The sequence below is a fragment of the Zophobas morio genome, unplaced genomic scaffold, assembly GCF_036711695.1.
Source record: "Zophobas morio isolate AGI-343-1 ecotype UQ-CSIRO unplaced genomic scaffold, CSIRO_AGI_Zmor_V1 ptg000007l, whole genome shotgun sequence".
Lineage (NCBI taxonomy): Eukaryota > Metazoa > Arthropoda > Insecta > Coleoptera > Tenebrionidae > Zophobas > Zophobas morio.
Window position 1 is genome coordinate 12156766 of NW_026972112.1, and position 15430 is coordinate 12172195.

General features: G+C 31.5%; 1 protein-coding gene across 3 annotated transcripts in view; it reads left to right on the forward strand.

The window, feature by feature from the left end:
• The first annotated feature begins 226 nt into the window (after nt 1–226).
• Nucleotides 227–15430, forward strand: part of LOC135124637 (protein Wnt-5b-like) — a 49543-nt gene continuing 34339 nt past the window's right edge. The window contains exons 1-3 of one of the 3 annotated variants that reach the window (XM_064049852.1): nt 227–451; nt 9048–9182; nt 13054–13295. In XM_064049852.1, the coding sequence (XP_063905922.1) occupies nt 423–451; nt 9048–9182; nt 13054–13295 (406 nt within the window). In that variant the 5' untranslated portion in view covers nt 227–422. Of the gene's footprint in view, nt 452–8354; nt 8433–9047; nt 9183–13053; nt 13296–15430 lie in introns of those variants that run through there. The other 2 variants (XM_064049853.1, XM_064049854.1) reach the window with 2 other exon arrangements.

The following is a 15430-nucleotide window of genomic DNA, read 5'->3' on the forward strand; positions in this document are numbered from 1 at the left end:
ATGTGGAACCTTACCTCAACGAACATAACAGAGCTAATTTGATATGAGTCTTTATGCTGTATATAATTATAGAAAAGGGTGATGGACAGGGCTGGATTTCGTCAACGGAGGGTGACGGCAAACAAGCTGATTTTCATGAGAGGAAAGAGGACAGGACATGAAAGCTCCAACCACTCTTCTGAAACTGGACGGTAGGTACGGTTCTTTATTCGTAGTTGCATTCTCATTCAGTTCACGGCGGTTGTTAGTCGAAAGCAGTGTATGGACGGTCTCTTTGATGATCAGTGATTAGACTCGCGCTTGACATTAAAGGGGTTCGCGCTTTCGGAAACTTTGGTTTTTCGGAACGTTCTAATCGGAAAATGCGGCAAACAACTTGAAAGACGGAACAAGAATCAACAACTACTGTGTTATAATGTGTGATGATTGTGTTGTTTACAAATTGTGATAAGTAAGTTTGTTCTTTACTTAATTATTTTGCATTGTGGTTTTTAAGTTGTGATTTGTGATATATGGCATATTACTCGATAGTTTTTTAATAATCAAGGTAACAAAAAATATTTGGCCGTCAAACTTTAATTTTAAACATGAAACGAATTTAAAGAAATCTGTTCAAAGATTGGCATAAAAATATTTTTAATTACAAAATCTGAAAGCTATTTCTTTTAGTTTCGCAAAAACTATGAAGTAATTAGACAAGTTCGTCATGTTTAATTATTTTTAAATTTTTTGCATCATTTAATAATATAGATTATATAATTAACTTTAACATCACATAATTTTCCTAATATTTGTACTAGTTTTTTTTAACGTTGACTACAAATTTGTATATAAGGTATGAGTACTTAAAATTTTAATAACGTTATAATCACTTGTTAAATCTATCATATCTTTCTTGAAAAATACTTTTTTAAAAATTTTACAAACGCTACTAAAGATTTTTATGGACAACACATATGCAAATAACTTGTCTAGTATGTATTGCAAATTATTAAAAAATTTTAAGAATTATTTTTAATTTCATTTTAATTTTAGCCTTTGAACAGAATATCAAAATGCAAAACAAAATATATTGATCAAATTTAAATCAGAATTAGTAGATTTCAAAACTAAGTCTTTAAAATTACTTATTATAATAGATTTTAAATAAAACCCAAATATAAGCTGAAAACTTTGATCAGTTTGTTACTATTCGGGATGCGGAATATTTCTGTAGTGGTTCAGTTTTTTAAACAAACATAAAAAATTGTTTTGGGAACAAAGACTGGATGTACCTTTATCTATGGACCGGGAACTGTTTAATAGAATTATGCACATTGTGACCACATTCCGAAAATTTTTAAAATAACGAAAATAAATACATTCTTCCATTTTTATTCATAGCTCAAAGGTAAATAATTATTACGCATTTCTCCAAAAAACATGTTGGTATAAATTTAAATAACAACTATAAAATACATAATTACAAAAAAATAACTGTTATTTTTGAAATATTAGATATTTTCAATGTTGGCACTATTGTAAATTAACAAAAAATGAAATTTAAATGACATTACGTGCTTTGGATTCAGTGCTTGTTATCCATCATATTCCAAGTTTGATTTTGGCCTTGTGATTCGTATGAATATTAAATGTAAGTTACTTATTTATGTAATTATTTATTTACACTGTATTTAATTTATACTTTTGATTCTTGTATTTATTCATAACTGACACCAGTTTTTATTATTTAATTTAGTTTCATAAAAAAAAAAAATTAAAAAAACTATTAATATTTTTTATACACATTTTGTGTATAGGTCTGTCAGAATATGTATGTATATTAATTTTTAATGACTGCTGTATAAGAATGAGCAGATGGTATGCTAACTATGTAGTTAAAAAAAGTCCAAATATTTAAAAAAGTGTTTTTTGGGACTTCTTTATGCCACAAAAAATTCGTCTGTTAAATAGAGAAGAGAGTGAACAAACTCTAATGTCGGATACACTGTTATTATGAATGCAAGTAATAATATGGTAGAGATTTATTTCAAATTTAAACGATGCTTTACATAACGTACCCAAATTACTCTGTCGTTGCACGCAACATAATTTTAAAAATGGTGAAAACACTGCTAAAATATTTTATTCATGTGGCATCGTGCATCTTAAAACAAAACAGTTATCCTTTGGAAACATCCTGGAACGAACCGATTCTATATTTTTTAATATATGCAAAGTGGTGATGCAAAAACCCAATCAGTGTGGAATTAACATTATTATCTTGCGTAAAAACAGCACAAAATACTGAAGAAGATATTGTCTTTTTCCTTTAACTAAATTTCTCATATTTGTTTGTGAAGCGACATGAAATTTTTATTTTACTGAATCCAAACTAGTTTTTGTGCGTTTATCCCAAAGGAAACCTAAACATTATATTAACAATTTATCAAGTTTTAAAATTGTGTTGTTTCCACTAGATTGTGTTTAGTTAGTTACTCGAACACATAATCGGAACTAAAAATTATTAGTAAAGGTGCAAAATTTACAACTTTGAACGGGTTGTTATTTGGGCTTTTTAGAGAAGACGTAACCTTTTATCAAATTCGAAAAATAACGATAAAGATTACCACAAAACGGTGGACTGTACACTTTTTATTTCTGCTTTGAACAAGTTTCAGTGAAGATGTGTGGTGGTAATGGACAATGTACTATACTTTTCGGTGTAGTTGGACAAACCACCCGCATTTTCTAACAAAAAAAGTCAAATGCAAGAGAGGATAACCACAGTATTGAATCTGAGACAAACATTTCGAAAAAATAACTGTGGGATTTAATTCAACTATTTAGAATTGATTGGAAAAACGATTTTTGATGAGATTCTCAGGTTTCCCCTTTCCATTGTCAATACAACCCTATTGAAATGGTGTTGGGGTTTTCTAAATCCAACCATAACAAGCCCATAACTTTTCAGCTTTCATTCAAAATAAGGTCCAGAATTTATGGCTTGAGGCTCTTTCCAAATGTATTCCTAAGATGTGGCAACTTTTTTGTAAACATTGTACAGAACTTATATCAGCTGATCAGAGAAAACATATGGGAAATTTATAATTTGAGAAGATACCTCCATTTATGATTTCATTGGGGAAATCTGACTTAGAATCGGAATTAGTAAATGGTAATAATGACGGCTCAGATTTCTAGAACAAAATAATGGATGGTGAATTTGAATAGTAGGTAGAATTCAATTACATATTAGTAAGTGAAAATAACTAAAGTTCTTAATAATTCAATTGATCTTGTCAGAGGATAGCCGTTTTTTCAAAATTAAAGTACCTACAACAGATAAAATTTACTTTTGGATAGTGGGTTTACCGTCCGGAAAAATTTTAGACTTGCAAAACACCCATCACAATACACTGAAAATTTTGGAACAATGTGTCAATTCCTACAACTCTAGTCAAGAAAATTCGCCAAATTTTGCTTCATTAGTATAATAATTAGTTATTACAATCGCTTTTCAGTCAAAAACAATCTAAATGTTATATAAATATTCAGTAAAGGTATCAAGTTCTGAATGATTAATTAATTACTTTAATAAATTTGCTTTTTAATGATATTTAAGCTGGCAACAATTGTTAGGTTTCTGACACAATTCATAACGTTAAATAAGTAATAAGCTGATAATCCAAATCGACATTTCTTAAGAAACTTTTGTCTCTTAATGTTGATTACCAACCAAGTTACTAGATTTCCATGGCTTGCTGCAGTCTAAAAAGGTTGTGAATGCATTATATCACCATATGATTGAATAAAAAAGTTGTCTAGCAACCTTTGCTATTTATTGTTAAAAAAATTAAGCTGGCAGCACCAACGCGTTCATTGTTTAGTTTGACAGTTATGGTCAAATAACTGTCAAATAAAGTGTCAAATAGTTGCATCAATATTTTAAAAATAAATTGCATGGCCTACTAGGCGACATTTTTTCCGATCGTATGGTATTTATGCTAATGACGAACATTCAGATATCTTTTTGTGTTAAGCAGCATATCTTGGATTTATTGAGATAATTACCGAGATATTTTTGTTAAAAATTCTGTAGTCTTAAAATACGTGGAGGTAATCTGAAAGCAGAAATTATTATAAGAAAAGCGGTAAACACCTGAGGTTCTTATTTAGTTAGTTGTCATACTTACTGCAAGATTAAAGCTTTGTACTCATATAATTTTAAGTATTTTACGATTATCTGCAATTTTTTTAATTGTCTTTAGTTAGGAGTATAATTTATTTAATAACAACTTCTACATTTTGTAACTAATTATTAAAATGTCATTAGAATGTAGTCTTATTAGTAAAAAAATTAATATTATACGACTAGGCTCCATCAAGAGATCGTCCAAAAAAACAGCATATAATATTTCTGGTCAACGCATTTTACAACGTATTGTGTTTCCTTGCAAATAGTCGTAAAATCTGTGCTTTAATGTCAATTTAAAAAGTCATAAATCATCTTCTAAAAAGAATAATGATAAATCGAAGGATAAGAGATAAAACGGTGATTTTTAACGTCTCCTGATCGATAACGATAACATACGGTTTAAATATCAACGGTTTGAAGGAGAGGTGCGGATTGGTTACTTGGTTAAATAGTGTCCTAATTGTTCGTTTTTATTTTGGGTTTTATCATATTCTTAATACATGTCGACATATATATCGTACGGTTACTTACTAAGAAGTTACAAAAGAAACAAATCCCCAGTAATGTCCAATATTATTCCTATTAGCAACTTACCGTATAAGTTTTTTAACTGTCGTAAATTCTAAGAACAGATACACTTAACGAGTACAACACCGACATTTTATGAAGCTGTTAGAAAATTTGCAATAAAAATACTTCGGTAGAAATGTGCGAGAGATTCCCATTATGTTCCAATCTTGTATCAGAACTACTTATTTTTCCACATAAATAAGCACGAATCATCCTTTGTCTTTCACGAAAAAAATAACGCTTTTATGACACATTGAATAAGCAAATGGATGAATTATTGCTGTTTATTGATTAATTATTATATAACACACGTAGGTATATAGCCTATTAGAACGCAAAATAAACATATTTAAGATTTTTCACAAAGTCACTACTGTTTAAAATAATACATGTTTGTTTTTCTTTTATACTTGCTGAAGTCAAGATTTACGTTCAATCAATCACGTGCTAGATGTAAATCAAAAGGTGACAATATTAGTTATGATAATTTTCAATCGCATCGTAGTTAAAATTAAGAGACTTAAAAACTGAAACAACTATTATTAGTCGTAAAATCATTTCTTAAGTTAGTCGTTTTGCGTTCCTAGTGACGTCCATGAAGTGCCACTTTCTCGTATGTTTTTTGACCATTTTTTTTTAAGTCAAAAAGCCAAAAGCGCCGTCAGGTATTTGAATTCCACCTTTGCTGAATATCGTTATTACGGTACCAATTTTTTTCTTAGTAGAGGAAAAGTAGCACTTTGGTTTTTTATCAAATCTGCAGGACCTTTCTTTCAACAACGAAAAATATTTTCTGACCTCAAAACTACTTACATAACTAATAATTTTTTGTGTGGTCGCCTACAAAACGTTGTATGTACCTCGGCCAAAGCGAATTTTTCGGCTTCATCTGATTTCAGATCGACCGGAAAAAGTTCTTCTTTATGGTCTTGATACACAAATGACTATTATGAGTCGGATAATTTTGCATTTTAGAACCAAAAAATTAGCGTGTTTATCGTAATCGACAAATTATTCGTTCGTAGCAGTATTAATTGCAAAAAAACTACAAACTATATAAAGGGTTTTGTGTGTTTATATTGAACAACAAAATATTATCTGCACAAAATATTATTTTACATTATAAATAGCACAAGGCACAAGTCTATTTCCATTCGGGATATAAGCAACTGAATGATACTTGTCCAGATATATTTATCATGTAGTTTACATCCTTTTATTTTAATAAAGTTAAACAGCACCGTTAAATAAAAAAAAGACACCATGGAAGAAAACGATTTGTGGTAGTAGAAGAAACTAAATTCTTTAAGCAAACAAAAAGATAAAAAATTCAAATCATGAAAATTTGGTCATAAAAGTTTCATTTCATGCTTTTGAACACAAATGCTGTGAAATTATGCTCTGGTAATTGTTCTAAAAATGCTTGTTTTGAAGCGTGAAGCGTTTTAGGGGAACTTGTATGTTGTTAACCACTGTTATGGTTAAACGTACTTTTATTATAGTGTTATGATTTCTTTGGCGGAAACTCTTACAGAAGGTTGTATTGAATTACAGCTGTTAAATTCACGTTATTACTTCGTTAGCGTTCAATTTTACTTTCTAATTATTACCTTCTACCGTTTTAGCTTCCCTAATTACAATCTCTATAAATCTTCTTTCGTCGTAAATGTTTTGGTGGTACTTTATTTAATACATAATTATGATGTTAGAGATGGTAGTAAGATTTAACTTTAAATGTGCAACCAGATGTTAAAAGAAAATGAAATAAAATGGCTATGCTGTAAAGATTAGTTTTGTCTTCTCTAGCAATTTAGTTTGTAGAAAATTAGGTGTGTATAATTTTTGGGTTAGTTTCGATTGTTGATAATTATGTATATAGCAACGGTCTTCTGGTTTGCGAGCAGTTATATACATTTCACGACCTGTTGAAGATGAAATGATTACAGTCTAAAAAAACACTTCAAATGTATTCATCTTCAAAAACTAAAGGATTCCGACTTGTTAAGTTTTAATTAGATACGTCCTAACGGAGACTGGGAGCAAGTTCCTAATTATTAAATAAAAAACACTTCCTTTTGTTTATCATTGACCTAGTAATCTCCATTTCAAAGTCATAGACGTAGTTTTTGTGTAAAAGCTGGTAATATTTAAATCACTACAAATGCATATAATTAAAATCCATTTCAAAGCAAGGTGCGTCTGTCAAGAGAAATAAAGAAACACACCTACAATAAACTAACATTTAATTACAATTTAAGTTTACTTGTATTTAACCACGGAAGAAATAGAATTAAATTTTTAACAGCATGTTTGAACGCCACTGCTTGAGTTTTTCTCACATCGTTTAAGATTTTTTAAAATTTAAATAAAAATGTTCCTGAGAAATTATACTTCCTGGCCTACAGCAATAAATGTTTAATTTTATTATTTTATCATTTCACGCTAGGAGAACTCGAAAACGTTCGACTCTTGGTGATGATGTGAAAACGCCAACAAAAATGATTTGTTTATTGACCCTCTCCAAAAAAAAAAAAATTAAATCAAAATATTATCATTATGGTATCGACTTTGTACTAACAGATTTCGGACACCTTAATTTAACCTATTTTTTTATTGCATGACGTAATTGCTATTTTTACATCTCGAGCGTACCTTCGACAAGTATTATAATAGTGACCATCTGGCTAATGGCTAATTTCATGTTTTCTCGACGTTTTATAATTCCCCGAGTATGAAAAAGTAGATCTCCTGTTTCCGTCTGACTGTCATGTGCCGTCTGTTGTCAGTCGTCTGGCGTCCGTTGGGTATTTTATTAATCTGGACTAACTATTGTGCAATTTTTTGTTATTAAAATTACTTGGGAATGAACAATCACCATTTTAAAAATACAGTGCATCTACAAGTATAGATATTTAATAGTAATATCTATGTTGCAATGGAAAGTTTTAAAATTTTTGTAAATACATCTAGCAAAGTCCATGATTGCACCCATTTCCTGCGAAAATGATGTAAAATAAACACTGCTTTTTCCAATGACCCGTTATAATTACAATAATTACAGCCATTTCTGGTTATTTGCAAAAAAATCTGCAGTTTGTCTTCTTTTCTGAAAATACACTGTATGCTTATAATTGGTTTGTCCGTTGCAACAAGTTCGTGCAAATAAAAAAAGAAACTTATTCTTAATTATCTCAACAAGTGACAATAAACATACCGTGAAATATACGACCTAAATTATTATTGCCGACATCAAAGATAATGCTGAAAAGGGCAAATATTACCAGGAAACATAAATCGTGTTAATTATGATTAATACAATCTGACAGGCGTACTACTGAGGTGGTATACATTTTGCATTAAATATTTCTTCTTGTCTACAGGATTCATTTCGTTTCCTTTCTCATTTTTTTTACGTCGGATAAATTATCGAAAGTAAGGTGACAGTGATTGTTCTCAATTCAATTTTTCCCTGTTTATCTGGGCAGAACGGTTGGACTCCGTATCGATAAAAAGTGGCCCAGCTATCCTAGTGGAGCGGAACGGGATGGTTCTTAGGTCATAATCGCTGGATACGTCATCTGCAGACGCAGAAAGTCGACAATGGTTCGTGCGGTGACACTGATTGTTACAAATGATTCCGATTAAACGTAATTATCCAAGACCTGTAATCGAATAATTGTAGAAGGTATACATGTCTTGTTTCTTTGAGACCGCTTAAATTAAGGAACTTTTATGTTCTTTGTGTTCTGTCGCTGGTTCGACGTGGTCTTTAACGGCGGATAAACGTTAATTAATGTTGATAACTTGCGCCATTAATAATGCCGGACATTGCTTTCTTGCTAGATGTTTTTCAGCAATACGTTAGTATTAAGAATTGACGTTTTCCAATACTATGCGCGTGGTTAGAGCTTTGTGCACCATACAAATTGCTTCTTATATGTTTAATAGCGGTAATATGTTTTATTGATTGTTACTTGTGTGTTCAAACATTCGAGAAGCCACACCATAAATTTCTTGGGTAATCCAAGTGATTTTTTTGATTGTGACAGACATCGCCTAAGTCTTTCTGACCATTTTTGTCAACACCTACCTATTTCTTCCTAACGTTATGATATTTTGGTTTCCATGCGTTGTTTCTTTGACAGCGTTAATTTATTGTAACAATAATTTAATGTTTCCTGCTGTGAAGATTAGTATGCGTCCAGATTAATTTAGATTTTATGCAGGCAATAGACTGTTGATCTGTAAATAAAAGTAAGAAATAAAAAAAATACTGAATTCATTTTTATTTTTGTTTCAGAAAAATGCGTGTCTCCGAGCTATTTGGAAGAGAATCTAATGCAGTGATGCAGTTTTTCTGCTGTGTCGTGCTGAGCATCTTCTCCATAAATTCAACAGGAGCAGCACGGAGGTCGCCAATAAACGGAACATGGATGTAAGCCACACTGATTCAAAATAACGAGAACATTTATTTCTTTCAAGTTGCGATTTCCGCTTCGTCTAACGCACAGTATGGGTATTTAAGAATTTGCTTCTGAAATATTCAGTTAACGTGAATCTGCTAATACCATGTTGTAGTAAAAACAACTATTACTTTGACATTTTTAGTATTTCAATAGGAATATTTCAACCGGTAGTGTTGTGTTAGTTTAACTTATTTCGTGCAGATATGTGATTAGCTTGTCAAAAAACTAACCTTTATGTAAATTTATGTGATAATAATAAATATAGTACATACACATACAAAGTAGTAATTTTTATTCCTCACTGGTGGTATCTAGTAGATGGCATGAGATAATGTACCTAATACGAAAGTTATTCGAATATCTATAGCAATTTCAGAAATACGTATTATGAAAAACTGAAATTTGTCACTTTCAGTAATTTAATTTTAAAAACAGTATGTTCACTAAGGTTTTTGACCGGTCTATTAAATAATAATCTATTTGAAAGAATAATTCTATCAATAAAGTCTCTGTGCAACACAACTCCTTTCACATTTGCTATTAATTAACGGCTTTTCTACTGTAAAATCCACAACAAATTGTGTGCCTGCATCTTCAAAAGAAACATTGTTAAAATGATGTCACGTAAAAATCGAAGACCCACTTGATTTCACATTATTTTTTAGTCCGCTTTGAAAATCTTAATCACCAATAACGAACTTAAGTTCATACATAAAAAATATAGATATAATCGACACAATATATACTAATATTTTGTATTGAAAAAACTATGTGAACACGACAGCAACAAGAATCTGTCAGCGCATAATAAAATTTGTGAAAGTCCAGTGTGCAATTAATTTTTTCCTGTAAACGTTCACGATGTTGATTTAAGCTGTATCATAAGGCTTTCTCGACAGATCCACATACTGAAAATTTTTCGATGTGGATTGCAGGATCTGCATATAATTTTCAGCCGCCTGACTGACTCTAAAAGAAATACCGCCTTAGATACGGTTTCTGCAATTAACAATCTGTAGTTATTTCGACGGAACTTTTTTCGTGTCTGGAGCGCAAGTAATTTGATTTTACTGAAAAATCTTCTGAAATTATGTTATTATCCTTTTCTGATTAGCGTGATAAATAGTTTTTTTGTACCGCATTTACATTCACAAAATGATGTTAAATTTGCAAAATTAAATTTAACGAAATAATCGAATTAAGTGTAGAGACTGAGAAACATACAAATCATTTTAATCTTGTTCTAAAAGTATAAAGTCTTTGATAAAAACATTAAATATTTGTAATAGAAATGTGTATAACGGGTGGGCTTAAAGTAATGGGAATTTTCAGCTACCGAATGCAATCAGGAATATGCTTTCTTAATGAAAACTTACAAAAATGAGCTTTAAAAAAATATGTATCTACAATACAGTAAAAGGTCGACACTCTTACATTTTTCTTAACCGATTTTAGATCTTAGTGATCATATCTTGGATAGCCCTGAAGCTCATTTTTTATAGCTGCCTTTGTAATCTGCGTTTTAATTGTTGGGTTATTTTGGCCTCCAGCAATGACACGGTGAACCACTCTACATGATATAGACCAAATACCTATAGTTGAAAGGCTTTGGGGATGTTCGGAGTATTTAAATCTTTAGACACGAATTTCACGTCTTGTCTCTCCGCCAGCTCCGGGTGGTCATGGCGTACTGGCAACTTGCCAAATGGACCCAAAATTACCATCAGAATGGTGTTCATTAAACCGATGAACAATTGGTGGGCATTGACGCTGATAGACTTCAACACCGATAAACGAGCCTGAAGAAACTTTGCGAAATTCTTTTTTACGAAATTAAACTCAATAAGGATTTTTTCAAATATTTATTCGCACTTATCTTGCTATCAAATTGATCAAATTAATCAACTTTAATACCTTAATTATAGGTATATACTCTTTATTCTCGTTATTTTAAACCCACCCGCTAGAGAAAGACACTGAAATTGTGTACCTAAATTATTATTTTATCAGAATTAGTTTTAATCTTTTTTCTTGAGTATGTTTCAAAATGCTAGTATAATATGCTGTTGAACAGAATTGATGTCTGTGTTGATATGTTAAACTAGTAGTCATTGTTAGTAGTAATGTATTTTTCTGTAATTAAATTTTGATTTAATTACGACAGTTACAAATTTACCCACTTTAGGTACCAGTTTTTATTTCATCCATAACAGATTCTTGTTTAAGAGCTGGTTCGATAAAGCCGTTTATTAAAAGCCGATTGTAATTTTTCATAAGGTTAAATTGTTTTATGTGAAATTAAAATTTACAGTCTGAGCAATCACGTTTCTCAGACACACCTGGTCGCATTCCAAAAATCGTACTTTGTAACAATTATTTATAAAGTAAATGCACCTGCATTTTCAGATTGACTTTTTTGATACAATGAGCGTGTGTTTGCTCGTAAATCAGCGTTATAATAGGAACAGAATCTAAAGCAGTAAATTCAAAATTGAGGTCGAATACAACACGCTTGTTAGTATCGGTCAGTACAATTAATATTTAATAAAAATATTAAAACTAGTGGAAGAGTGGACCACCGGAATACTAGCAAATTTCCCTGAGGGCCATTTTTAAAGTGGGCTGGAACAAAAAACACATTTGTTAGAATTGCAAATTAAAAAAAAGATCTATAAAAATAAGAAAATTAGAAATGAAAAAGCATTAAGTAAATCTGTACAACAAATTTGATGGACGATTTTTTACGACGAAAAATTAACAAAGTTACCATAATTTTTGCCGTAGTAGTAATAAAAAGCAATAATGTATATGTGTGTTTACAAAAATAGTATTCTGAATGTAGAATTGCTTTTTCATTTTTATTTTTAATCTCTAGAACAATTTGACTTATCATTGTGTCTTATTTCTCAATTTTAGATAGTATTTTTAGACACTCCCGCAGATAGTTGAAATGAAATTGGGCTTCCGGTCATAAATTCATTTGCAACTTCTTCAGCTACATTACCTTTTTACATTACATTTCATCTTCTTCAAGTGCCCTTTTCAAATAAATTTTTCCCCTGGATTAGTCCAGATGTCCTGGTTTTATGTTGTAAAGAATCGACAACATATCTTTCAGCTGCAGCACTCAACTTCCATGGTCAAGTGGCACGACGTTAAAACATCTGGCTGTGAATCCGCTAAAAGCCTTGCCGACGACCTTCAAAAACAGTGCGCGGCATATCTGGAAGGATCAGACAAGTCCAGAAATATTGCTGTATTCTTAGGCTTAGTACCAAAACTAATACCTCAAACAGGTTGTTTAATGCACTGGCCATTTTTATATGCAATGAAAAATTTGGGATCATCAGTTTGCCAGGGACGCAGGCCAATATATGTATGAATCATTTCCATTGAATTTTTCCCTTGAAATTTTCCACCGACAATTAAAAGTTGTCTTGGAGTTTTGATCTTTGTACAGGATGTTCTTATGATAGAAATATTCCCCATGTCCTCCACGCCACTGACTAATACTAGACTCAGTTTGTTCCTCCTGCAACTCCCTACTATTAAAATTACTAGTTAATGTTATAATATTAAAGGTTGCACCAATTTCTAATAATTAGATCTTTATTATGAACATTTTTTCATCATTCGTTTTTGTTTGAAAGTTATGAATATTGTCTTTAGTACCTAAATTTTTTATTACGGGTTCTCTTGTTGTTCTAAAAAAGGTTTAGCCATCAAATTTGAAATATTTATACAAAATGGAGCTTGAGTTTAAATATTTAGTACTTGTGGGTTGGTAATCTGCTTTTATTTCTTTATCCTATTGTAATAATTAGTGATTTTATTTTCCAGACGAATGGGTTTAATGATGGATGAGAAAATGCAAGCAGACCAAGGTCCACCAACATGCCACACGCTTCCGGGCTTGAGTCCAGGCCAGGTCAGACTCTGTCAATTATACATGGACCATATGAACGCAGTTGCCATTGGTGCCCGTCAGGCTCTTCTGGAATGCAAACATCAGTTTCAGAATCGCAGATGGAATTGCTCTTTGTTGAACGACGTCAACGTATTTGGTCCTGTTATAACTATTGGTAAGATATTTGTTTACTTAAGAGAGAAACTGTAAAGCACTAAGACGGTTGCCGCATAAAGTCACTCAAGCGTGAAAAAGCATATTAATACAAGTAGGTGTTAATTAATTTTTATAAGCACTTCATTAGAATAAACAAAAAATGCCTACAGGAAGACGCGATTGTGTAAGAGTTGTAAACAGAAGCGGAGCGCCTGAAAATTCGACATTCGATCATGAAGTCAGTTCAATTCAGACCGGTATTTATTTATATTGTAGCGGTGAATTTGAACTGAGCGTTTCTAATGTATGCACATAAATTTAGTTTCTGCAAGGGCAATAAAATTCATATTATACGCCAATCCATCAACACCCTAATCCAATTTAGAGAGATTGTTTTGCTCAACGTGTTGGAGGCAACGGCTTGTGAGATTTACGATAAAGTTACTAGATCTTTTATGTGCTTTCAAAATCAAATAAAAATCAAATATGATTTTTAAGCAGATCTGAACTTATACCGACTGATTCGAGAAAAAGACGTATAGGTGTACATATAGGGTTGAGTAGAAGCTCAGTTCAAAAAATTCAAACGGGAAAAATATCATCCACACAAAATTCATTTACTACAAGAATTGAGTGAGGATGACTTTGACCGCAGAATCGAATTTTGCGGAAAAATGGTACACAGACTAAATCAGGATGGCAACTTCATAAACCAATTATTATTTTCTGATAAGTCAAGTTTTTGTTTGAATGGGCATGTTAATCGCCAGAACTGTAGATACTAGTGTAATACAAATCCACACTGGATGGAGGAGATTCATAATACAGTACCCCAAAAAATTAATGTTTGGTGCGGCATTATTGGTCGCTACATTGTAGGCCCCTTCTTGATTAACGGGAATTTAACGTCTGATAAATATCTCAAACTTTTGCAACAAAGTATGATTCCTCGACAAATATTTCCCAACTATGAAAACCCAAATTTATCTGCAGAGTCCATGGACGTCACTCTAGAAATTTCAGATTATATTCCGGAATTTTTTGCGTATTTTTAGACTATGCTTACCAAACTCAATTTTTCGAGCCCTTCCCTCATGAAAATTTCGACTTTCTTAGATCCCCATCGAAAAATATCTAAAGAATAATTTTTTAGATATCGACCTGCAGAAGTTATTTTCCGTTTCATTTCTTTGAAAACTCCTTCCATTTTTCCAGAATCTCCCAATGAAATATGCCTATATTTGCGATTAAAAAAACATAGTTTCGAAACGAATATTTCCAAAATTTTTCTCCGGGGCTATAAACATGCCATATTTTTCGAATCACTGCATGAAATCTATGTCCCAGAATTTTTTCGGAATTTTTGGACAACTTTTTCAGTTTCTCAAGTTTTCAACACTCCTACGTGTGAAAATGTCGACTTTTTCGACCACTTTCGAAAATTAGTTAGATATTTTTCTGTAGATATAGTATATTTCTAAAACTTTGCTCCCAGACCATAAACACTTTAGAAATTTCGAATCATATTCCAGAATTTTTTGTGCAATTTTAGACAACTTTTCCAAAAGTTCAATTTTTCAATCCGGCTAACTTATAAAAATTTCGAATTCGTTTGGTCTTCTTTGAAAATTACCTAAAGAATATTTGTTCTAGATTTCTTCGAAAACTCCTTCCATTTTTTCAGAATCGCCCAATGGAAATATTCGGGATTAAAATAAAAACACTTTTAAAGCTAATATTTCGAAAATCTTGGTCCGCCACCCTATATTTTTGGAATCACTATATCGAGATTTATACAGCACAGTTTTTTCTGGATTTTTGGACAATATTTTCAAAAGCTCAAGTTTTCAATACCCTTCTTCATCAAAATTTGGACCTTTTTCGACCACCATTCTAAAATTTTGCTCCGAGACCATAATCACTCTAGGAATTTCGAACCATATTCCGGAATTATTTCGCGTATTTTTAGACAATGCTTCCGAAAGCTCAATTTTTAAATGCTCCTCCCGCATGAAAATTTCGACTTTTTCAGATTTCTACCGCCAGAAGTTATTGTCAGTTTCATTTCTTTGAAAATTCCTTCTTAACAAGTACTAGGGAGGCCCACCCGCCCCTTATTTTGTCAGAGAATATATCATTTGCCAAAATCAGTCT